This window comes from Coregonus lavaretus (genome assembly GCF_964263955.1).
Source record: "Coregonus lavaretus genome assembly, chromosome: 14".
Taxonomy (NCBI): domain Eukaryota; kingdom Metazoa; phylum Chordata; class Actinopteri; order Salmoniformes; family Salmonidae; genus Coregonus; species Coregonus lavaretus.
This window is the reverse complement of record NC_140001.1, coordinates 33,851,716-33,878,218: the sequence shown is the minus strand read 5'-3', so window position 1 is coordinate 33,878,218 and position 26,503 is coordinate 33,851,716. Positions and strand designations below refer to the sequence as shown.

Sequence of the window (26,503 nt, the reverse complement as noted above, 5' to 3'; positions counted from 1 at the left end):
GTCAGTGATCTTCGGGTCGGAAAGTCGGGGCTCTAGAAAGAGGCCCGTGTTTCCGAGTTGGAATTACGAGTTGGATGACCTGTTCAAAACGATTTTCCCAGTCGGAGCTCGTTGTTTCGGAGTTCCCAGTTGTCTTGAACGCACTGAAGTCGGAGCCGGAGATTTCCGAGTTCCCAGTTCCGAGTTCCCAGTTGTTTGAACGCGGCATTAGCGAGCTAACGTAACCATGATATCGCCTACAAGTGTGATCAGGGACTTCTATTGGAAAAGTTGTTTCTGCCTGTCTTCATACGGTACTATCAATTACTAGTTGGAGGGGCGTTCACGTGCATTTTTCCTATCGTATTGACACGTTTTTCCCGTAATATTTACAAGTTCCTGACATGACATGAACGTGGCATTAGTATCGGCGAATCACAGTGTGTGTTGCTAGATTGTCGCCATCAAAGTGGATGCAGCCGATTTACGCCCGGGACATTCTGGAACATCCACGGGGCGAGCGGAGTTCTCATTTGTTCAACGACATTCAACTGAAAGTTCAGATCTAGCCTACTGGCAAGCTAAATCAAATGCACCCACCAGGAGCGAATACATTTTGTTTATTAGCCAACCGAATGAATTGATCTTCAACAGCAAGTGGAACAGTGAGTACGTTTTACGCTTCACTTTACTCGAAGTAGGTAGTCAGGCTGGTTAGTTATAATCTATTCTTACTTAATTTATAATGTGTCGCATAACAGACCGATAGCAAGGTGTTGTCACTTGCCTGTTTTGTACATGTTGTGACATCTATCTAGTGCAAGATTGCTGCTTTTAGCTAGCTGGCTAGTTTTGTAACTCGCTGCAATCTGTTGTTGACTAAAGGTAACATTATAAGCTAGAGGCTATATTGGGCATTTTGTTGTCCTGGTTTTCAAATTGGACATGTTTGCTCACCATTGCTATATCTAGCTAGCTAGCGTTAGATCTCTAATAATTGTAGTTAGCTAATTTAACCATAGATATTAGAGAAATTATTGGTTTAGCTAGCTAACGTTAATGTTGTTTGCAAATAGAAATGAGAAGTTACCAGCTAGCTATGTGCTCTGCTTCTCTAGGTCACTTCATAATAAATAACTTTATTAGTTGAAGGAGGTGTGTTGCTGTAGTGCTGGGTAGGAACAAAAGCCTGCACACACTTCAGTGGTCACCAGGTGCTGACCTCTTGTGTCAGTTGAGTTTTTTATGAAACTGCTGATCAGGGCTTGACATTAACTTTTTTAGCTAACGTTACTTGTATGACAAAAGATATGTAGGCCTAACACTATTTTTACGTCATTGTATGATGCAAGGAACCACTTTACAAAATAAAATGCATTACTATCTTTTTTCTACCATAGATAATCAGACAAAAATGTAGGCTACAGTCTTCCTATTGGCTTCTATGCATATTCAAGCATGTCTCAAAATACAACACTGGAGGATGGTTGGCCACCCTTGGTAGCCTATCAAATATTGCAACATTACAATTAGCCTACAACCAAATACTTTTTAGTGTCTTTATTAAATAATTCCCTCCCAGGGCTTGAAATTAAGGGCGTCCTGTTGTCCCGGGGACAATAAACAATATGTATATGGTTTAAAACGGACTCTGGGACAGTTCTGGGACAACAGATCCTAAATTCATACAATCACTGCACATATATTTATTTATATATATATATATATATATATATATATATATATATATATATATATATATATATATATATATATATATATACACACACAGTGGGAAACAAAAGTATTTAGTCAGCCACCAATTGTGCAAGTTCTCCCACTTAAAAAGATGAGAGAGGCCTGTAATTTTCATCATAGGTACACATCAATTATGACAAACAAATTGAGGAAAAAAAATCCAGAAAATCACATTGTAGGATTTTTTATGAATTTATTTGCAAATTATGGTGGAAAATAAGTATTTGGTCACCTACAAACAAGCAAGATTTCTGGCTCTCACAGACCTGTAACTTCTTCTTTAAGAGGCTCCTCTGTCCTCCACTCGTTACCTGTATTAATGGCATCTGTTTGAACTTGTTATCAGTATAAAAGACACCTGTCCACAACCTCAAACAGTCACACTCCAAACTCCACTATGGCCAAGACAAAAGAGCTGTCAAAGGACACCAGAAACAAAATTGTAGACCTGCACCAGGCTGGGAAGACTGAATCTGCAATAGGTAAGCAGCTTGGTTTGAAGAAATCAACTGTGGGAGCAATTATTAGGAAATGGAAGACATACAAGACCACTGATAATCTCCCTCGATCTGGGGCTCCACGCAAGATCTCACCCCGTGGGGTCAAAATGATCACAAGAACGGTGAGCAAAAATCCCAGAACCACACGGGGGGACCTAGTGAATGACCTGCAGAGAGCTGGGACCAAAGTAACAAAGCCTACCATCAGTAACACACTACGCCGCCAGGGGCTCAAATCCTGCAGTGCCAGACGTGTCCCCCTGCTTAAGCCAGTACATGTCCAGGCCCATCTGAAGTTTGCTAGAGTGCATTTGGATGATCCAGAAGAGGATTGGGAGAATGTCATATGGTCAGATGAAACCTTTTTGGTAAAAACTCAACTCGTCGTGTTTGGAGGACAAAGAATGCTGAGTTGCATCCAAAGAACACCATACCTACTGTGAAGCATGGGGGTGGAAACATCATGCTTTGGGGCTGTTTTTCTGTAAAGGGACCAGGACGACTGATCCGTGTAAAGGAAAGAATGAATGGGGCCATGTATCGTAAGATTTTGAGTGAAAACCTCCTTCCATCAGCAAGGGCATTGAAGATGAAACGTGGCTGGGTCTTTCAGCATGACAATGATCCCAAACACACTGCCCGGGCAACAAAGGAGTGGCTTCGTAAGAAGCATTTCAAGGTTCTGGAGTGGCCTAGCCAGTCTCCAGATCTCAACCCCATAGAAAAATCTTTGGAGTGAGTTGAAAGTCTGTGTTGCCCAGCGACAGCCCCAAAACATCACTGCTCTAGAGGAGATCTGCATGGAGGAATGGGCCAAAATACCAGCAACAGTGTGTGAAAACCTTGTGAAGACTTACAGAAAACGTTTGACCTGTGTCATTGCCAACAAAGGGTATATAACAAAGTATTGAGAAACGTTTGTTATTGACCAAATACTTATTTTCCACCATAATTTGCAAATAAATTCATTAAAAATCCTACAATGTGATTTTCTGGATTTTTTTTTTCTCATTTTGTCTGTCATAGTTGACATGTACCTATGATGAAAATGACAGACCTCTCTCATCTTTTTAAGTGGGAGAACTTGCACAATTGGTGGCTGACTAAATACTTTTTTTCCCCACTGTATATATATATATTTGTTTTAAGCAATGAGGCTGATGCAACAGATCAGACAGTTTAGCTTATAAAGTTGTATTTCTTCATATTATAAGCTCCACAATGCGCACATGGCTGTAGGCTACAGGTGAATGTTTCCAAAATGCATTTAGTGGAAAACACTTCTCAAAAGCGCACTGCACGCACAAGCTGTTTCATGTGAGTTAAGAAAGAGGGGAGATCTAAAGATGCCTTAACTAGCATGGGTTACTAGGATAGAAATGAGTATGAAAATGTATGCACTCACTAACTGTAAGTCGCTCTGGATAAGAGCGTCTGCTAAATGACTAAAATGTAAAAATGATAACTAGGATTATGCCTTTGGCTGCTGGACAATAAAATAACATTGCTTTGAAAACCAATAGAACATGAGAAAAATGCTGGTTTCAATGGCATATTAAGTGTTTATAAAATAATTCCCTCAACATTTCTATGGTGGTATTTTGGCTAGGCTACTTTGAGACATGCTTCATAAAATGACAAACGTCTAGGTTTTAAACAAATATGTTTACGGTTAAATAAATAGTTTCAAAATGCTGACCATCTCCGTTCAAATTCAAGGTGGGTGATGTGCTATGCGCAACAGGCACTGTCTTTCACTCTCTGGTCTTGTGACCATGAACGAACCGTGCCTCGTATGTCGACAGAATCAAGCCTTTAGACTTTAATGTTAATTATCCTTTATTATATTTGTCAAACATGACTGGTGTTTAGCCTATATTTATGTAATTAAAAGTCTCATTAAAGTTTGGCTACATTTTCTGGCGCCTCCCTCATGTCAGCACGGTTTGGACATGAGGCTTTAGCCAATATGCATATCACCTACACTTTGGAATGTTGGCCTTTTTATTTATGTAGACCTACATTAATAAATACAAAAATTGTATATTGTTCCAATGTTGGCGCCTCTGATCCAATTCTGATCGGAGTAATTGTTTGATATTGTGATTATTAATGTTTTACTTGGCCAGTTGGATAACTTAAATCTAGGCTATATTCTTCTTGTCCAATTGATTTAAAAAAACACAAGAGTACAAGTGTTAGTTCAAAGTCCATCATTTCACATAATTTGGCCTTCTAATCACCTCTATCAGGTTACAAGAAAGTATGTGGACACAAATGAGGGCTTGTCAACAATATTGCTGTCCTGTATTGAATATTTCAGGATTAGGCTACCACTTGGGTGAGGGTAGGGGCTTAGCATACAGTAACTACAGAATTGTTAGCTTGTGTAAAAATACGCCAGCAATTTTTCAACTAACCTTTACATAGCGAGAACGTTACTTCCTCTCAACTTGGACGTTACCAGTGTCTTCTCATCTCCCAATGCTAGTTGCAGGTGGAACGTAAGAATTTAGAAAATGTTTAATTAATTAAATTAAATGCCTTTTTTGCTCCATGAGGTAATCCAACAATGTGTATGCCGCCATGTCTATTTCAGATCTTCTGTCATTGCTCAGGACAGGTGGGTGTTGGATCACCTCATGGAGCAAAAATGTATTTAATTAACGGAGCATTTTCTTATTCTTCCGTTCCACCTTCAACTGGCGATGGTAGACGAGAAGACATCGGTAACTTGTTGAGAGGAAGTAACGTTGTCGCTATGTAAAGGTTCGTTGACAAATTGCTGCGGAGGCTTTACACTAGCTAAGCTGTAATGGATATGGAACATTCTCATATCACATGACGTTTCTGTAGCTAGGGCTTGGCACAGCTGTGGCAGGTGAAATCGCTACCTGTACAATCCTGTATGATATCTAGTTTGTCTCCTTTGTAAATTGAACCTAGGCCATGCCATAGTGTAGGGTAGTCTTGTGAAGACACTGACTGCTCTGACACTCAAGAGGTCATATGCAGCAATTCCCCCTCACACCCCTTTTCTCACTTTACTGCTTTTCTCACTTTACTATACTTTTTTTCCAGCTCTTGTCAACATGTCCAAGTTTTGAAATTGACCGTGCCCAGTGTAAGAGAGCGTCCCCCACCCCTAACACCCCCATGTGTATCATCTTCTTCAAGTTCGACCCTCGGCCTGCATCCAGAAATGCCTACAGGTAAGGCCTCTTCTCCTTGCCTCTGTACTACAGTGAGGGGAAAAAAGTATTTGATTCCCTGCTGATTTTGTACGTTAACCCACTGACAAAGAAATGATCAGTCTATAATTTTAATGGTAGGTTTATTTCAACAGTGAGAGACAGAATAACAATAAAAAATCCAGAAAAACGCATGTCAAAAATGTTATAAATTGATTTGCATTTTAATGAGGGAAATAAGTATTTGACCCCCTCTCAATCAGAAAGATTTCTGGCTCCCAGGTGTCTTTTATACAGGTAACGAGCTGAGATTAGGAGCACACTCTTAAAGGGAGTGCTCCTAATCTCAGTTTGTTACCCGTATAAAAGACACCTGTCCACAGAAGCAATCAATCAATCAGATTCCAAACTCTCCACCATGGCCAAGACCAAAGAGCTCTCCAAGGATGTCAGGGACAAGATTGTAGACCAACACAAGGCTGGAATGGGCTACAAGACCATCGCCAAGCAGCTTGGTGAGAAGGTGACAACAGTTGGTGCGATTATTCGCAAATGGAAGAAACACAAAAGAACTGTCAATCTCCCTCGGCCTGGGGCTCCATGCAAGATCTCACCTCGTGGAGTTGCAATGATCATGAGAACGGTGAGGAATCAGCCCAGAATTACACGGGAGGATCTTGTCAATGATCTCGAGGCAGCTGGGACCATAGTCATCAAGAAAACAATTGGTAACACACTACGCCGTGAAGGACTGAAATCCTTCAGCGCCCGCAAGGTCCCCCTGCTCAAGAAAGCACATATCAAATCAAATCAAATTTTATTGGCCACATGCGCCGAATACAACAGTGAAATGCTTACTTATAGCCCTTAACCAACAATGCATTTATTTTTTAATAAAAAAAAGTCAAATAAAACAACAACAAAAAAGTGTTGAGAAAAAATTAGCAGAAGTAAAATAAAATAACAGTAGGGAGGCTATATATACAGGGGGGTACCGGTGCAGAGTCAATGTGCGGGGGCACCGGCTAGTTGAGGTAATATGTACATGTGGGTGGAATTAAAGTGACTATGCATAAATAATTAACAGAGTAGCAGCAGCGTAAAAAGATGGGGTGGGGGTGGGGGGTCAGTGCAAATAGTTCGGGTAGCCATGATTAGCTGTTCAGGAGTCTTATGGCTTGGGGGTAGAAGCTGTTGAGAAGTCTTTTGGACCTAGAGTTGGCACTCCGGTACCGCTTGCCGTGCGGTAGCAGAGAGCAGTCTATGACTAGGGTGGCTGGAGTCTTTGACCATTTTGAGGGCCTTCCTCTGACACCGCCTGGTATAGAGGTCCTGGATGGCAGGAAGCTTGGCCCCAGTGATGTACTGGGCCGTACGCACTACCCTCTGTAGTGCCTTGCGGTCGGAGGCCGAGCAGTTGCCATACCAGGCGGTGATGCAACCAGTCAGGATGTTCTTGATGGTGCATCTGTATAATTTTTTAAGGATCTGAGGACCCATGCCAAATCTTTTCAGTCTCTTGAGGGGGAATAGGCTTTGTCGTGCCCTCTTCACGACTGTCTTGGTGTGTTTGGACCATGATAGTTTGTTGGTGATGTGGACACCAAGGAACTTGAAGCTCTCAACCTGTTCCACTACAGCCCCGTCGATGAGAATGGGGGCGTGCTCAGTCCTCTTTTTTTTTCCTGTAGTCCACAATCTTCTCCTTTGTCTTGGTCACGTTGAGGGAGAGGTTGTTATCCTGGCACCACACGGCCAGGTCTCTGACCTCCTCCCTATAGGCTGTCTCATCGTTGTCGGTGATCAGGCCTACCACTGTTGTGTCGTCGGCAAACTTAATGATGGTGTTGGAATCGTGCCTGGCCATGCAGTCATGGGTGAACAGGGAGTACAGGAGGGGACTGAGCACGCACCCCTGAGGGGCCCCCGTGTTGAGGATCAGTGTGGCAGATGTGTTGTTACCTACCCTTACCACCTGGGGAGGGAGGTGTTTAGTCCCAGGATCCTTAGCTTAGTGATGAGCTTTGAGGGAACTATGGTGTTGAATGCTGAGCTGTAGTCAATGAATAGCATTCTCACGTAGGTGTTCCTCTTGTCCAGGTGGGAAAGGGCAGTGTGGAGTGCAATAGAGATTGCATCATCTGTGGATCTGTTGGGGCGGTATGCAAATTGAGTGGGTCTAGGGTTTCTGGGATAATGGTGTTGATGTGAGCCATGACCAGCCTTTCAAAGCACTTGATGGCTACAGATGTCAGTGCTATGGGTCGGTAGTCATTTAGGCAGGTTATCTTAGTGTCCTTGGGCACAGGGACTATGGTGGTCTGCTTGAAACATGTTGGTATTACAGACTCAGTCAGGGACATGTTGAAAATGTCAGTGAAGACACTTGCCAGTTGGTCAGCACATGCTCGGAGTACACGTCCTGGTAATCCGTCTGGCCCTGCGGCCTTGTGAATGTTGACCTGCTGAAAAGTCTTACTCACATTGGCTACGGAGAGCGTGATCACATAGTCATCCGGAACAGTTGGTGCTCTCATGCTGTTGCTTGCCTCGAAGCGACCATAGAAGTGGTTTAGCTCGTCTGGAAGTCTTGTGTCACTGGGCAGCACACGGCTGTGCTTCCCTTTGTAGTCTGTAATAGTTTTCAAGCCCTGCCACATCCGACGAGCATCAGAGCCGGTGTAGTACGATTCAATCTTAGTCCTGTACTGACTCTTTGCCTGTTTGATGGTTCGTCGGAGGGCATAGCGGGATTTCTTATAAGCGTCCAGGTTAGAGTCCCGCTCCTTGAAAGCGGCAGCCCTACCCTTTAGCTCAGTGCGGATGTTGTCTGTAATCCATGGCTTCTGGTTGGGGTATGTACGTACGTCACTGTGGGGACGACGTCATCGATGCACTTATTGATGAAGCCAGTGACTGATGTGGTGTACTCCTCAATGCTATCTGAAGAATCCCGGAACATGTTCCAGTCTGTGCTAGCAAAACAGTCCTGTAGCTTAGCATCTGCGTCATCTGACCACTTTTTTATTAACCGAGTCACTGGTGCTTCCTGCTTTAGTTTTTGCTTATAAGCAGGAATCAGGAGGATAGAGTTATGGCCAGATTTGCCAAATGGAGGGCGAGGGAGAGCTTTGTATGCGTCTCTGTGTGTGGAGTAAAGGTGGTCTAATGTTTTTTTTCCTCTGGTTGCACATTTAACATGCTGGTAGAAATTAGGTAGAACTGATTTAAGTTTCCCTGCATTAAAGTCCCCGGCCACTAGGAGCGCTGCCTCTGGATGAGCGTTTTCCTGTTCACTTATAGCCTTATACAGCTCATTCATTGCAATCTTAATGCCAGCATTGGTTTGTGGTGGTAAATAGACAGCTATGAATAATATAGATGAAAACATGCCTGTCTGAAGTTTGCCAATGAACATCTGAATGATTCAGAGGAGAACTGGGTGAAAGTGTTGTGGTCAGATGAGACCAAAATGGAGCTCTTTGGCATCAACTCAACTCGCCTTGTTTGGAGGAGGAGGAATGCTGCCTATGACCCCAAGATCACCATCCCCACCGTCAAACATGGAGGTGGAAACATTATGCTTTGGGGGTGTTTTTCTGCTAAGGGGACAGGACAACTTCACCGCATCAAAGGGACGATGGACGGGGCCATGTACCGTCAAATCTTGGGTGAGAACCTCCTTCCCTCAGCCAGGGCATTGAAAATGGGTCGTGAATGGGTATTCCAGCATGACAATGACCCAAAACACACGGCCAAGGCAACAAAGGAGTGGCTCAAGAAGAAGCACATTAAGGTCCTGGAGTGGCCTAGCCAGTCTCCAGACCTTAATCCCATAGAAAATCTGTGGAGGGAGCTGAAGGTTCGAGTTGCCAAACGTCAGCCTCGAAACCTTAATGACTTGGAGAAGATCTGCAAAGAGGAGTGGGACAAAATCCCTCCTGAGATGTGTGCAAACCTGGTGGCCAACTACAAGAAACGTCTGACCTCTGTGATTGCCAACAAGGGTTTTGCCACCAAGTACTAAGTCATGTTTTGCAGTGGGGTCAAATACTTATTTCCCTCATTCAAATGCAAATCAATTTATAACATTTTTGACATGCGTTTTTCTGGATTTTTTTGTTGTTACTCTGTCTCCCACTGTTCAAATAAACCTACCATTAAAATTATAGACTGAACATTTCTTTGTCAGTGGGCAAACGTACAAAATCAGCAGGGGATCAAATACTTTTTTCCCTCACTGTATATATTACCACACATTTCATTTTCAAATAGCCTAGTCTGGACTGCTCTCATTTTACCTCATAACTTTAGGCTTATATTCAGAGGATGGTTTAAAAAGATGTACACCTCCAGATGTTGAGCTCAACTTTAATTTAAAAAAGGAATCATAGCATCATTGAGTTTGACGCAGGGGACATTCTTCCCATCTCTTGATAAAAAATGATTACAATTCTTATTCCCTGCTCTCTCGAAGATGCGTTAGGCTAGTGCTGAAGTGTAGCATCTCCAATCTGATGTAGCACCCAAAGCAGAGTAGCAATGATAAGAACCCTAGAGAATTTGTGATGCTGTCTCACTGGAGTTCTTCAAAGCTAGCCTGGATCCAAACTGAATTGCTCCGTTTCACTTCACAATTTCAATGAAACTGAACAATTCAGTTTGGATGCAGGCAAATTCAAAGCTTTCCATGTTGGTCTAAAGCTCTGCGGAACACCATCTAGGGCTACCATCCGCTAACCTTTACTACAGTCACTGCTGATTTCTCTCAGTGAATGTCCTTGAAGGCCAGTGGTAGAGGAGCAGTCAATGCAATTTAAAGCCCTGCTTATAGTAATCCCTTGGGATCTGTGGAGCTCTCTCTACCTGGCCAGGGTCTATCTCTGCCTTTGCCTCTGGGAGATTGCCCTAGCCTAAGGCAATCACAGTGGAGGTGTGTGTGTTAGCAATGACTCACTCGGCACCCACAGGATACGTGTAACCTATAGGCCTAGCATCCTCGTTGTGGTTGAATTGAGTGCATGTAGGCCTAGGTTATGTCAGTGAGCGAAATGGCAAAAGAATGCAAGAATGCTAAATTCCTCTTGAGTAACTGGTTTTCTTCCATGCACCCAATGCCCCCAACATCCCTGCCTGCCAATAAAGTTATGTTTTGAATTCCAATTAGGCCTATGTATTGTTTCATGATTAGTACTTTCCCTTGCAATATAGGAGTATGGCTATCATGGATGGGAGGTATCTTGCTGAAATATTAGCCATCCCATTGACTTTGTCTCAAACATATATATATTTTTGTAAGTAAAGAATAAGTGACATGAATAAATTGTATAATTCTCTACAATTGCACTCTCTGCATAGCTGGGCCCTGTTGGTTTTCTTGTTGTTTCTCTCCTAGTGATTCCCACAGGCTCAGATGGATAAACAGATGGATGCTCTGCTCTCTCCTGTGTAGAATCATTAGTGCTTGCTTTGTTTCTGGGTCAGTGTCGTAGACTCTTGGGGCACACATGTCACCGCAACCGGCTTTGCATCATTAGACTTTGATGCACAGAGGTTGACCTCGATTAGGTCAATTTGCTTTATTTGTTCTTAAAGAAATCCACCTCCCTCTGAACAAGATTAATGGGAGACACTGTCTGCCGTGAAGGCCCAGATGAAAGATACAATTATTACGTATGTCATTATAGTTCAGTGACTAATTTCTGTTCCATACTCGTGCGCCGTGAATAAATGCCTCTCTCAGTGGAACTATTTAATCCTCGTCGCTTTGACCGGTGACCTTGTCATGGCAACTAATACGTCTCAGGTAGTTGGCTTTGACGAGGGACGTAGTGGAAAACAAACATGCGTGGTGCATGTTCTGTGTGTCTAATGAATGCACATCATTATCTGGGAACAGTGTGTACTAGCAGAATTTTCAACAGCGGAAGCAAGGACAAAGAGTAGAATACATGGATATTCTTGGTCAACACTTACATGCTGACTAGACCGGGCACGCGCGTCCGTGTGTGCCATCGTGCGCGTGTTGATTTTGTCCACCCACACCAGACGCGATCAGGACACGCAGGTTGAAATATCCAAATGAACTCTGAACCAACTATATTAATTTGGGGACAGGTCAAAAAGCATTAAACATTTATGGCAATTTAGCTAGCTAGTTTGCTGTTGAGAACAAGTTCTCATTTACAACTGCGACCTGGCCAAGATAAAGCAAAGCAGTGCGATTTAAAAATAACAGATTAAAGGGTAAACCGAGTTTGTTTCTAGTAAACTCTCCTCCTTCAGGCTTCTTCTTCTTTGGACTTTATATGGCGGTTGGCAACCAACTTTAAGATGCATTACCACCACCAACTGGACCGGAGTGTGGACCTCAGTTCATCTTTCAATCACCCACGTGGGTATATGCTCCTAAATACCAATGAGGAGATGGGCGAGGCGGGTCTTTCAGCGCATCAAACGTCACAAATAAAACCAAAATATTAGCGCCTGGCTACGCAGACGTGCGCGAGCAGTGTGGATGCAATGATTGAATAACATGTATGTGAATATTTATTATGAAATGAGTGTACGTAATGCGAACGGTGTGGTCAGCATGTTAGAAATTGTTTTATACCCTCCCCCAGATATTTGCCTCATCACAATTCTATCTCGGAGATCTACAGACAGTTCCTTGGACTTAATTGTATAGTTTCTGCTCTGTCATGCACTGTCAACTGTGGAACCTTTTTATATAGACGTGTGTGCTTCTTTGTAAATAAGGTCCAAACAATTGAATTGGACACAGGTGGATTCCAATCAAGTTGTAGTGACATCTCGAGGATGATCAAAGGAAAATGGAATATACCTGAGCTCAATTTAGAGTGTCATAGGGATGTGAATACTTATGTAAATGAGATATCTGTATTTAATTTTCAACACATTTGCTAAAATTTCTATAAAAATATTAACTTTGTCATTATGGAGCATTGTGTGTAGATGGGTGAGAGAGAAAAAATATATTTCATCCATTTTGAATTCAGGCTGTAACACAATGAAATGTGGAATAAGTCAAGGGGTATGAATGAATAGGGCTGAGGCAGTCATGACATTTTGTCAGCCGGTTATTGGCATGAGAAAGACTGCCGGTCTCACGGTAATAGACCGTTAACATAGACATGTTTAGCATCTCCAGACCTCCACGCATACAAGCCGCTGATGCGTGCCTTTGGACATCTACATTTAAAAAAAGTCTAATAAATCCATTTAATATACACCATTACAAAAAATCCATTATTTATTTTAGGCAGGACTAAAGAAACATTATGATATGAAGAAAATGTATTTCAGAAGAACCGAAATATGAGTAGGCCTACTGTATGTTATCTGACTATGTGCCATGCCATAGGCTGTAGGCTAGTTCATTTAGCAGACAAGATATGCTTAAGTCCTGTGCCATTATTTTATATTGTGATTTTTATAGTAAGATTAATATTATTGAAGTAAAGCTGAATAAAATAGAAAGGATATTTTTCCCATTCCGGAGCGAGTACGCATATGAAGTGCCTATGTTGAGCGTAAAAGTGATCATTTGGGGGCCTCCCGAGTGGCGCAGCGGTCTAAGGCACATCATCGCAGCGCTTGAGGCGTCACTACAGACCCGAGTTTGATCCCAGGCTTTGTCGCAGCCGGCCGCGACCGGGAGACCCATGAGGCGGCGCACAATTGGCCCAGCGTCGTTCGGGGAGCGTTTGGCCGGCTGGGAAGTCCTTGTCCCATCGTGCTCAAGTGACTCCTGTGGCGAGCCGGGCGCAAGCACGCTGACACGGTCGCCAGATGTACAGTGTTTCCTCCGGCTGGCTTCCGGGTTAAGCGAGCAGTGTGTCAAGAAGCAGTACGGCGTTTCGGAGGACGCATGGCTCTCGACCTTCGCCTCTCCCGAGTCCGTACGGGAGTTGCAGCGATGGGACAAGACTGTAACTACCAATTGGATATCACGAAAAAGGGGGTAAAAAATAATAATATTTGAAACAGGTGCTATACGCTAGATTTAGTTATTTGGCAAATTTAGTTGTGAATGATAACCTTAGAATGTCTTAGAAATCAAAACACACAGTGCATTCGGAAAGTATTCAGACCCCTTGACTTTTTCCACATTTTGTTACGTTACAGCCTTCTTCTAAAATTGATTAAATAAAAAAAATGCTCCTCATCAATCTACACACAATAAATACCCCATAATGACAAAGCGAAAACAGGTTGAGATTTAGAACGGCCCATTATCAAAGGGGCAGGGGCAAAAATACATCATCCATATGCACTCGAATAGCGAATGGAGGCCGCTTTTCCTGCAGTTCGTTTAAAAATTATTCATACCCCTTGACTTTTTCCACATTTTGTTACGTTACAGCCTTATTCTAAAATTGATTACATCGTTTGTTTCCGTCATCAATCTACACACAATACCCCATAATGACAACGCAAAAATAGGTTTGTAGAAATTTTTGCAATTTTATTTAAAAAATAAAATTGAAATGCTATATTACATAAGTATTTACACACTTTACTCAGTACTTTGTTGAAGCACCTTTTGGCAGCGACTACAGCCTCAAGTCTTCGTGGATATGACGCTACAAGCTTGGCACATCTGTATTTGGGGTGTTTCTTCCATTCTTCTCTGCAGATTCTCTCACGCTCTGTCAGGTTGGATGGGGAGCGTCGCTACACAGCTATTTTCAGGTCTCTCCAGAGATGTTCGATCTGGTTCAAGTCTGGGCTCTGGCTGGGCCACACAAAGACATTCAGAGACTTGTCCCGAAGCCACTCCTGCGTTGTCTTGGCTGTGTGCTTAGGGTCATTGTCCTGTTGGAAGGTGAACCTTCGCCGCAGTCTGAGGTCAATAATCTCTCTGTACTTTGCTCCGTTCATCTTTCCCTCGACCCTGACTTGTCTCCCAGTCCCTGCCGCTGATAAATATCCCCACAGCATGATGCTGCCACCACCATGCTTCACCGTATGGATGGTGCCAGGTTGCCTCCAGACGTGAAGCTTGGCATTCAGGCCAAAGAGTTCAATCTTGGTTTCATCAGACCGGAGAATCTTGTTTCTCATGGTCTGAGAGTCCTTTAGGTGCCTTTTGGCAAACTCCTGTCTCGGAGCTCTACGGACAATTCCTTTGACCTCATGGCTTGGTTTTTGCTCTGACATGCACTGTCAACTGTGGGACCTTTATATAGACAGGTGTGCCTTACCAAATCGTGTCCAATCAATTGAATTTACCACAGGTGGACTCCAATCAAGTTGTAGAAACACCTCAAGGATGATCAATGGAAACAGGATGCACCTGAGCTCAATTTCAAGTCTCATAGCAAAGGGGCTGAATACTTATGTAAATAAGGTATTTCTGTTTTTATTTTTAATAAATGTGCCAACATTTCTAAAAATCTGTTTTCGCTTTGTCATTATGGGTTGTTGTGTGTAGACTGAGGATTTTTTTGTATTTCATCAATTTTAGAATAAGGAGGTAAAATATCAAAATGTGAAAAAAGTCAAGGGGTCTGAATACTTTCCGAATGCACCGTAGTAGCAGCTGGGATCCTCTTTTTAATGGCAACCATCAAAACTCTGCTTTCACACGGGATTGCATTTAGAAATGTCTGGGCTTATAAGAACACTTATTTCACTTCGTGCATAAAACACTGTTTGAGGAGCATGCAGTGCCTCTTTGCGTGACAGATGATATTCCGCTCAAACTCTATATGCCATGGGCACTCCAACCATGTTCCTGCAGCTACCAAGTGCTTAATTTGGGAAACCAAGTGAAATATGTTCGGGAACATCAATAGTAACATGTTTTCACAACTAAACATATTTAATTAAACTGACAGCCCCTATCTCTGCACACTCGAGAAAGGAATGAAGGAGAGAGAGGAAATGGAAATGCACGGTGGTGAGATATTCTGTAGCTAAAGGTAATGTCAGCCTAATAATTAGGAAAATATGAAAAATGCCCTATTACTAGGCTATTTAAAATCAAATACAAGTTCTCTATAATTGTAGGCTAACTCTGTAAGCTGCCCTGCACAATAACTGAACCAACAGCATCACGTCTGTAGCCATGAAGTGCTTTGAAAGGCTGGTCATGGCTCATATCAACACCATCATCCCAGAAACCCTAGACGCCCTCCAATTTGCATACCGCTCCAACAGATCCACTGATGACACAATCTCTATTGCACTCCACACTGCCCTTTCCCACCTGGACAAAAGGAACACCTACGTGGGAATGCTGTTCATTGACTACAGCTCAGTGTTCAACACCATAGTGCCCTCCAAGCTCATCACTAAGCTAAGGACCCTGGGACTGAACACCTCCCTCTGCAACTGGATCCTGGACTTCCTGACTGGCTTCCCCCAGGTGGTAAGGGTAGGCAACAACACATCTGCCACGCTGATCCTCAACACGGGGGCCCCTCAGGGGTGCGTGCTTAGTCCCCTCCTGTACTACCTGTTCACCCAAGACTGCATGGCCAGGCACGACTCCAACACCATCATTAAGTTTGCAGATTACACGACGGTGGTAGGCTTGATCACCGACAACGATGAGACAGCCTATAGGGAGGAGGTCAGAGACCTGGCAGTGTGGTGCCAGGGCCACAACCTCTCCCTCATCGTGATCAAGACAAGGGAGAGATCGTGGACTACAGGAAAAGGAGGGCCGAGCACGCCCCCGTTCTCATCGACAGGGCTGTAGTGGAGCATGTTGAGAGCTTCAAGTTCCTTGGAGTCCACATCACCAACAAACTATCATGGTCCAAACACACCAAGACAGTCGTGAAGAGGGCACGACAACACCTATTCCCCCTCAGGAGACTGAAAAGATTTGGCATGGGTCCTCAGATCCTCAAAAAGTTATACAGTTGCACCATCGAGAGCATCCTGACTGGTTGCATCACCGCCTGGTATGGCAACTGCTCGGCCTCTACAGAGGGTAGTGCGTATAGCCAAGTTCATCACTGGGTCAATTTTCCTGCCATCCAGGACCTTACGGCGGTGTCAGAGGAAGGCCGTCTCTGCTACCGCACGGCAAGCGGTACCGGAGCGCCAAATCTAGGTCCAAAAGGCTTCTGAACAGCTTCTACCCCCAAGCCATAAGACTGCTGAACAGCTACCCGGACTATTTGCAGTGACCCCCCCCCCCCCTCCATTTTTTTTTACGCTGCTGCTACTAGCTGTTTATTATCTATTATCTATGCATAGTCACTTTACCCCTACCTATATGTACATATTACCTCGACTAACCTGTACCCCACACATTGACTCGGTATCAGTACCCCCTGTATAAAGCCTTGTTATTGTTGCTCTTTTATTTTTTACTTTGGTTTATTTCGTAAATATTTGTTCTTAACTCTTATTTTTCTTAACTGCGTTGTTGGTGAAGGGCTTGTAAGTAAGCATTTCACGGTAAGGTCTACACCTGTTGTATTCGGCGCATGTGACAAATTCGATTTGATTGCCTAGGCCTATACGTTCTCTCCCAGAAAGTTTGGAGCGTAGCATAAGGTAACCAGTCCATCCAGTATGCATAATAATACAGTCCACACTCAAAGAGGATTACTAGAATTTGTTTAATTTTGGAGTATAGGCTAGAACAATTATGTACCAAAGACAATCTTAAATCTGTTTTGTTTTTCTGCCATGCATAATATGCAGTAGGCTATGTATTGTATAACGGCACTATCATTATGACTTTTCTATTCCGTTTTTTTTTTTTGGGGGGGGGGGGGTGGCGCTTAGGCTTTATTTTAATTTTTTATATTTATTTTTATATATATATATATATATATATATATATATATGCATAAGCTCTAATATGCGTATGGGTGTTCCACATGCATCATTTTTAATGCTTTGAATTAATCATCACCTTAGAAAGCGCTGTCCATTTCGTTGTGTTTGGCTTTGAAACAACATCCAGTTTCAACCTGTTGTTGAACTTCTGTCTTTAAATTGATCATCACAGTGAGGTCAAAAAGTGTAGCCTAACTGTTCGTTTTAAAAGCATGATACTGTTTTGATGATGTTTGATGTAATTTTCGATTCCATTTGCATTGATGTCAGAGTAGTTAGAGAGACAATAGAGCCATTAGCCAGTCATTAGCGAGTTGGGTACTACCAACAAATGTCCAGAGTGCATAAGAGAATTTGACTGCGGTCATGACTCATGACTGCCGATGTGACGGTAATACAGTCACCACAACAGCCCTAGGTATGAATACTTTCTGAAGGCTCTCTATCAATAAAAAAAATCTGGTGCTCCTACATTTTTAAAGTTGAGAACACCAGTGCTACCAAATACATTTTAATTTAGAGCCCTGGTTACAACTGTAGGTTATATTATAGGCCCACACATTTTGTATAAATACATTGACCCTACATTGGGGCGGCAGGTAGCTTAGTGGTTAAGAGCGTTGTGCCAGTAACCGAAAGGTCGCTGGTTCTAATCCCCGAGCCGACTAGGTGAAAAATCTGTCGATGTGCCCTTGAGCAAGACACTTAACCCTAATTACACCTGTAAGTCGCTCTGGATAAGAGCGTCTGCTAAAATGACTAAAATAAAATTGTCTCTTAGAGCCAGAACAAAAGAAGTCAAGAAAGAGCAACTAAGTTTCACAGGGAACTTAATGGTGTTCACAGTGACATTCAATTTAGGCTACTTCTACAAACCTCAAATTACTAAGGTCCCACTGCGAGGCCACCTCTCTCCCAACGCCACAGATCTATGACCGCTTCAGCTGCCTACTCGTATAGGGCAGCCAAACTGGCAGAAAACTGGGAGGAAAACCCCCACAATCGTGTGTGTGTGGTGGCGGGTGTGTGTGTGTGCGCGCTGGGCTAGCTGATGATTCATTGGACAGTAGCTGAACAGTAATGTGAAGTCACTAAGTCATGCACTGTTGCCTTGCTAAATAAGTGACAGTTGTGCAGAGCTAGTAAAAAGTCGCCAGAGATTAATGTCAAATGTAGCATTAGCTACAACAGTGATAGTCTGTCAGTGTGGTGAGTGGCACATTAAGGCCCATTTGTTATGGGATAACTACAGAAAATTGCAGTAGGTGGTGGTGGTGGTGGCACTGTATAAGGCCTAGGTTTCAGTTAAATGCTGATAACTTGTGAGCCTCATACCAGTCTTTGTTTCATATAGTCTAGTCTATGGAACAGTTCCTGTTCACTGAGCTCCTTCCTCCAATGTGTGCTGTATGACAGGTCTTCTTTTTTAAGAGTATTTTCTTCTGATCCTATGGATCCTCATCAATTCCTTCCCCTCCCCATCTTCAATATCTTGCTCTCTCTGTTGGAGACAGTGTGGGGCGAGCAGCATAGCAGTGGGGGTTAAAACACCAGTTCTAACTGCTCAAATCACAGGTGTCGGCAATCAATTCAAGACCAATTCATTCTCATAATGAGCTACTGTCTATCCAGTCTATGGAATGGAGAAATGGTCAGCTGAGCTGAGTGTGTAAGATAGCTGATATGGGAGAGAGGAGGGGTGGGGTATCATGTAATTCTTGCTCCCCTTTGTGTGAGAAATGCACATGGATAGTCTACAATCCTGGCTGAATGTGAGGAGGGATTTCTTTAGCCAAAGACTTGGCCTAATCATTAACATCATTGTCCAAACGTTGGTCTGTTTGAGAAGTGAATTCTGTGGCCAGACATGTCGTAATAATTAACTTTGTCGAAATGTTAGTCTGATGTCTGGTTAAGAGAGCTACCATTGGAGGTGATTTGGCTTTAGAGGGCTGTCAGGAGAAAGCGGCACATTTATTCTGTCTCTGTCCGCTGCTCTGGATCAATCTGATACTAGCACCTCCCCTGGCCTTTAGTAGCCTCAGCCTCTCTCTGACATGGCCCTTTTGGAACATTGAAGGATGATAAAATGTTTTTTTTTTTTTTGTTTTTTTCGCTGTTGTATTATGGATTTGATGTGATGTTTGCAATGGTGTGGGGCCTGAAAAAGCCCATCTCTTGTGATCTGTCTATGCACACTGTGCAGCAGTCCAAGCTGAATGGAGAAAGTCGGCAGGGGTTGTAATGTTATTGCGGTAAGGTAATCAAGGTACATGGAAAGGCAGAGGTATGGCATGCGTCCCAAATTTAAACCCCTTTCCCTATATAGTGCACTACTTTTGACCAGTACCCATGGGCTCTAGCACATCAGCTTTCTCCTGCTGCTGCAGCTGATGGGGACCCGGGGTGCAAAGCGAAACCTTGCCCTGTCCTGAGGGGAGGAATAGTGCACACACAGACAAATAGGGAACGTGCAACCTCAGTCAGGAGCTCAGCTCAGTCAGGTCTGCAGCACAGCACTGCACAGCTCTGCATTTCTCTCTCACACTTAAGGCGTTTGCGTGCTTCCCAACCGAATTAGTTCAGTGCATATGTTATGACATTTTGTATTTTTTTTAGTTCGTTTTGGACTTTGGTGAGGGTTTTTTCGGCTGTTCGGGCACACTTTTTTTTGTTGAGTTTTGTCCGCTTTTTTTCTAGTTTTTCAAGCGACAGTCTTTTTAAGGGAGTATGCGACCACACTCGTTCGGCATGCTGACGCCTTTATTCACTCAATGGTGCAGAATGCAGCCTGGCAAATGAGCACAGGCTGCTTCCCAAATGGCATCTTATTCCCTTTATAATGCACTACTTTTGACCAGAGTGCTATGGGCCCTGGTATAAAGTAGTGCACTAGATAGGGTGCAATTTGGGCAGCAGCAGACACTCCCAGGGCTCAGTCACTTCGATTAAAGCGATGAGACCCAAAGCATATATATATATATATATATATATATATATATATATATATATATATATATATATATATATATATATATATATATATATATATATATATATATATATATATATATATATATATGACAAGATGGATACCACCACTAGGTTATGATGCTAAAGAACATTACCTTAAGTGGTCTACCATGGTCTCCCTCGTAACTCTAGTCCTCTCTTTTACTCTTTTTTCCCTCAGGCTAATTTTGGCTGCAAACAGAGATGAGTTCTACAACAGGCCAACCAAAGCTGCAGACTTTTGGGCGAGCAACAGCGAGATCCTCAGCGGTAAGTATCTGCACTTGACGCTGAAGTGGCAGAACCACACTGTGGGGCGACAGAGATAATTCTGGAGAGGAGTCCCTTCTGTTTCCCCTGTGTCTTTCTCTGAGAGCCTCTATTTCACCACCATTTCAGCTCAGCTAGAATGCATGAGCCAGATATTGGTTTCTATGTCAAGAGACCAGTTTTGAGAGGGATTTAATGCACTTAGTGTGCCAGTCATTCCATTCTTTCATTATTAAGAGAATAGCTCTACTACAGTATATTGACTGAGAACAAATGCATCTCTTTGAGTGTTAAGGCTGTTTAAAAAGTGGACAGGGTGGAAGGCTAAGAAGTTGGATTAGGACAAGGGTCCTGTCATAGAGCAAGAGCATTGCTTCTCTGTTTCTGAGTGATTCCTTTCATTTCCTCTCCCTCTCACAACAGACTAGGAAGTTGTTTTGTTCAACAGCCTCTTTATAGTATTTTCGATATTAAATGTTTTCATTACACAGTCTATATGTTTATTTTTAAACTGAGTGGTTCGAGACTTGAATGCTGATTTGGCTGACAGCCGTGGTATATCAGACCGTATACCACAGGTATGACAAAACATGTGTTTTTACTGCTCTAATTATGTTGGTAACCAGTTTATAATAGCAATAAGGCACCTCGGGGTTTGTGGTTTATGGCCAATATACCACGGTGCCTATGAACAGCCCTTAGCTGTGGTATATTGGCCATATACCAAACCCCCTCAGGCCTTATTGCTTAATTATAGCTTCCTTTTATCTTTCTTGTTTTCTGGGAAATCTAGAGTGACACTGTTGGAGTTAATTGAGGTCTACAAGGGATTAGGGTATAGGATTGGTTTGGAAATTAGGGTCTAAGGGTCAGGTTTTATGTTTGCTTGGGATTAAGTCATCCAAATTGTATTCGTTTTATTTGAGGTTAGTTGCTGGTAAACACAATACAGCCCAGCATGGAAATCAATCATCCTTCTTCCTGTCGGCCAGTCGGTTAGCAGAGAAAATGCAGAGATGCCCTTAGTTGTTCATCCGTCTCCTTTCCCCCTGTAATTGGGGGGGGTCGGACTCCAGTAGCAGCCATTTAATTGATGGCTGATTTTATGTGGTGTGGCAGAATTGAACAAGTGTGGCCAGTGAGGCTCTTATCTGGTCTGGGGGTGGAGGGACGGTGGTAGGGCTGATGGAAGGTGATGGATTATGCAGCATGTTGATCTTTGTCTGAGTGAGTCCACACAAGTCAATCTCAGCCTGATTTTACAGCTAAACAATGTATTGATGTTTGTTGCCATTTTATTCAACAACTTTTGAAACCTTTTTCAAGAACAGCACACGCATAGTGGCACTGACTGTCTTCAGGTTTATTGTCTGCTCTACCACCACTCTGGGGGAGTAAGCGCTGGGATTCCAGCAGCTCCATCTCGACCTGTCCCCAGGGGCTTCAGGCCTTGGCTGGGTTTCTCTGCAGCAGAGTACCTCTCCTCTGTTCCCTGGATGTCTCAGTGGGCCTACAGTGCATTCGGAAAGTGTTCAGACCCCTTGACTTTTTCCACATTTTGTTACGTTACAGCCTTATTCTAAAATTGATTAAATTGTTTTTTCCCCCTCATCAATCAACACACAATACCCCATAATGGGTTTTTTTGCTAATTTATATATAACAAAAAAAAACTATATTTACATAAGTATTCAGACCCTTTACTCAGTACTTTGTTGAAGCACCTTTGGCAGCGACTACAGCCTCAAGTCTTCTTGGGTATGACGCTACAAGCTTGGCACATCTGTATTTGGGTAGTTTCTCCCATTCTTCTCTGCAGATCCTCTCAAACTCTGTCAGGTTGGATGGGGAGCTTGCTGCACAGCTATTTTCAGGTCTCTCCAGAGATGTTAGATCGGGTTCAAGTCCGGGCTCTGGCTTTGCCACTCAAGGACATTCAGAGACTTGTCCCGAAGCCACTCCTGCATTTTCTTGGCTGTGTGCTTAGGGTCGTTGTCCTGTTAGAAGGTGAACCTTCGACCCAGTCTGTGGTCCTGAGCAGGTTTTCATCAAGGATCTCTCTGTACTTAGCTCCGTTAATCTTTGCCTCGATCCTGACTAGTCTCCCAGTCCCTGCCGCTGAAAAACATCCGCACAGCATGATGCTGCCACCACCATGCTTCACCGTAGGGATGGTGCCAGGTTTCCTCCAGACATGACGCTTGGCATTCAGGCCAAAGAGTTCAATCTTGGTTTCATCAGACCAGAGAATCTTGTTTCTCATCGTCTGAGTCCTTTAGGTGTCTTTTGGCAAACTCCTTTTGGCTTCCATCTGGCCACTCTACCATAAAGGCCTGATTGGTGGAGTGCTGCAGAGATGGTTGTCCTTCTGGAAGGTTCTGCCATCTCAACAGAGGAACTGTGGAGCGACCATTGGGTTCTTGGTCACCTCCCTGACCAAGGCCCTTCTCCCCCGATTGCTCAGTTTGGCCGGGCGGCCAGCTCTAGGAAGAGTCTTGGTGGTTCCAAACTTCCTTTTAAGAATGATGGAGGCCACAATTCCTTCGACCTCATGGCTTGGTTTTTGCTGTGACATGCACTGTCAACTGTGGGACCTTCATATAGACTGTTGTGTGCCTTTCCAAATCATGTCCAATCAATTGAATTTACCACAGATGGACTCCAATCAAGTTGTAGAAACATCTCAAGGATGATCAATGGAAACAGGATGCACCTGAGCTCAATTTTGAGTCTCATAGCAAAGTGTCTGAATACTTATGTAAATAAGGTATTTCTGTTTTTTACTTGTAATAAATTTGCTTACATTTCAAAAAAACTGTTTTCGCTTTGTCATTATTGGGTATTGTGTGTAGATTGCTGAGGATTTGTATTTATTTAATCAATTTTAGAATAAGGCTGTAGCGTAACAAAATGTTGAAAAAGTCAAGGGGTCTAAATACTTTCCGAAGGCAAAGTGTGGAAGTGTAGACTTACCATCTTGCCTCTGCACATGCTTCCCTTAGCTGCCCCCTCTCTCATAGAAACGCTCCTAGCCTATCTCAGTGTGAGAGTCTTGATTTTGTAGTTTAAGTGACACTTTAGGTCAAGATGAACAGCCTGTGTTGCATAGCTTTTTGCCTCTCTCAAAGTTTAAGTTTTTGTACAGTATAAGTATCAACAACTTGGTATTCATAATGCAGTGGGTTCATTTTCTCCAAGTGTAAAACGGTAAGAGACTAGCAAGTCACACCGGTTGTATTAAAACGATCCATATTCATCTTAACGCTCTACTGATTGTCCTATTCCCTGTGAGACGTGTATGGGTATCGCCTCACTCCTCATCCAGACAAACAGAATGTATGAGTAGAATTCATCTATTCAGCGTTTTCAGAGTTCCGTGCTCTACATTGTAATGAGGCTCCCATGATGATGAATGCAAGGCAGAGAGGCCTGTCTGTTTCTCAGAAATTCACTGCTCCGCCTTAACTCGATTTTAAATTGCATAAAGTACAAAATCACCTCTTGCTTGAATGTTTTGGTTTTGAGGCACTCCTTGTCTGGATTTGTTTCTGTAACTCACAGAGGAGTAAAACTAAGCAGTCAGTAATGACTTGGAGGAGGGTGGAACATTTGTACTTGATGTGCTTCTTCTAGAATTAATAAATTATTGTAAGCAAACTCTTGTTTTGAGTGTGGACTGGCAGCATTATTGTCAGCAGTACATGATTGCCATTGTTGATTCACAGTGAATGTATATATACTGAACAAAAATATAAACACAACATGTACAGTGTTGGTCCCATGTTTCATGAGATGAAATAAAAGATCCCAGGAATTTTCTGTAGGTACAAAAAGCTTATTTCTCTAAAACTTTTTGCACTCATTTGGTTACATCCCTTTTAGTGAGCATTTCTCCTTTGCCAAGATAATCCATCTACCTGACAGCTGTGGCATATCAAGAAGCTGATTTAAACAGCATTATCATTACACATGTGCACCTTGTGCTGGGGACAATAGAAGGCCACTCTAAAATGTGCAGTTTTGTCACACAACACAATGCCACAGGTGTCTCATGTTTTGAGGGAGCGTGCAACTGGCATGCTGACTGCAGGAATGTGCATCAGAGCTGTTGCCAGAGAATTGAATGTTAATTTCTCTACCATAAGCCACCTCCAACATCTTTTTAGAGAATTTGGCAGTATGTCCAACCGGCCTCACAACCGCAGACCACGTGTAACCACGCCAGCCCAGGACATCCACATCCGTCTTCTTCACCTGAAGACCAGTCACCCGGACAGCTCAATTAATTGATTTAAATTGACTGATTTCCTTATGTGAACTGTAACTCAGTAAAATCGTAAAAATGATTGCATGTTGTGTTTATATTTTTGTTCAGTATAGCATTAAATCCTACTGGTCAGTTAGACCTACACCTGTTGTTCTAATTTCAGACACAGGTGTTCAAATGGGAAGAAGATTCATGTGGGTGTTTTGTGACGGACATGGAGTGTGATGGGGTTGTTGTGTGTTGTCAGGGCTGGACCTGGAGGAGGGGAAGGAAGGAGGGTCATGGCTGGGGATCAACAAGAGGGGCAAGCTGGCCGCACTAACCAATTACCTGGAGGGAAGGCCCAATTCAGACGCACAAGGAAGAGGTGAGGACCAACTTGGATGAGAATATATCCACTGAGCAGCCCGATATGTACATTTTTAAGAGGCAGTGTGTTAATATTAATATAGTGTTAATATTTCATTCCTCAAAGCTTTGTTCCTGGAAAGCCGCAGCTAACATGGAACTGGAATGGTCGAATGGATGGACATGAACCGCTTTTTGAAGGATTCATTCACTAGCAATAGCACCACAATAAGTGAATAGTAGTGTCAGTCAGCCTCCCTCCCCTCATCTGTGCACGCTACAGTAGCTCTTCACTGTCGTTCAGGATCACAGCTGTCCACTGCAGATGCTCAGCCCCACGAGGGAAACACCTTTTTGTGTAATAGCAGTTTTCTAATTTGTTTATTTTCTTCAAGGCCACATTTCAGGCGTTTTCCTGACACTTAAGTGCTGTAGTGCAGGTCCCCTCCTCTCGGGTAGCAGCCTGTCCTCCTAACCGCTAACTCGGTGCTACATTATGTAGCACTATCTCGGATGTCACTCAGTCCAAGACCTATGCTACATATTTTACCTCAAATATCCTCCACGTAACTGCGTCACATTTTGCTAAATGTATTTTTATTTAACCTTTATTTAACCAGGTTAGTCTTGTTTTCAAAATAGACCTGGACCAATAAGCAGTGTTGTGTAGATCATATTGGATAGTATAACTAAATGTGTGTGTTGTTACAAAACCAACTAGCCAGCCAACGGATAAATCTACTCTTGCTATGTCTAGGGGTCCTGGGCCTGCCTAACTGGTCTGTAACCTCTCTGAAAGTGTGCATTTAGCGTGAAAGTAAGAATAACGTTGGTTATATGTGTTGTAGGGTTCCTGGTGTCCAATTTCCTGACAGATCAGAGCCAGGACAGCTACTCCTATCTGAAGAGGGTGTCATCTGAGGGACATCTCTACAATGGCTTCAACCTCCTCACTGCTGAGTTCAAGTGAGTCAAGGGTTTGGGCAGACTGATCAGGAGAGGCGATCTGGGCTTGATGGAGCTCTGAGCAAAACTAAAGACCATGGGATGGGTTGATTCATATTTTTGGTGAGGTTTGGCCTTACCAGTCAATACCCACCTCCGGCATTGTTTTTATTTTATTAGGTGTGCTTGCTGAAAGCAAAGCACAACTTTAGAAACTGTTCATAGTTATTATTATTCTGCTGGAACCTCTAGCACCAAAACCGTAAAACTACCAACTCCAAAACAACTTTTAAACGTGAAGACTACCACTGGTCAGTGTGCTTGGAAAAAAACTTTATGATACTACTAATACCTTTCACACTACAAACATTTTTGTATAAAGGGGTCGATTTGACATTGGGCATAAG

The 26,503-nt window shown here is 43.0% G+C and overlaps 1 protein-coding gene across 8 annotated transcripts in view; it reads left to right on the top strand.

The window, feature by feature from the left end:
- The first annotated feature begins 471 nt into the window (after window positions 1-471).
- The window catches only part of LOC311141826 (transport and Golgi organization 2 homolog), a 42,516-nt gene continuing 16,484 nt past the window's right edge, over window positions 472-26,503 (top strand). For 2 of the 8 annotated variants that reach the window (XM_084177311.1, XM_084177307.1), the window contains exons 1-5: window positions 472-644; window positions 5,319-5,449; window positions 20,448-20,536; window positions 25,051-25,170; window positions 26,000-26,117. In XM_084177311.1, the coding sequence (XP_084033437.1) occupies window positions 5,394-5,449; window positions 20,448-20,536; window positions 25,051-25,170; window positions 26,000-26,117 (383 nt within the window). In that variant the 5' untranslated portion in view covers window positions 472-644; window positions 5,319-5,393. Of the gene's footprint in view, window positions 693-5,318; window positions 5,450-20,447; window positions 20,537-25,050; window positions 25,171-25,999; window positions 26,118-26,503 lie in introns of all 8 variants that reach the window. The other 6 variants (XM_084177310.1, XM_084177306.1, XM_084177313.1 and 3 more) reach the window with 5 other exon arrangements.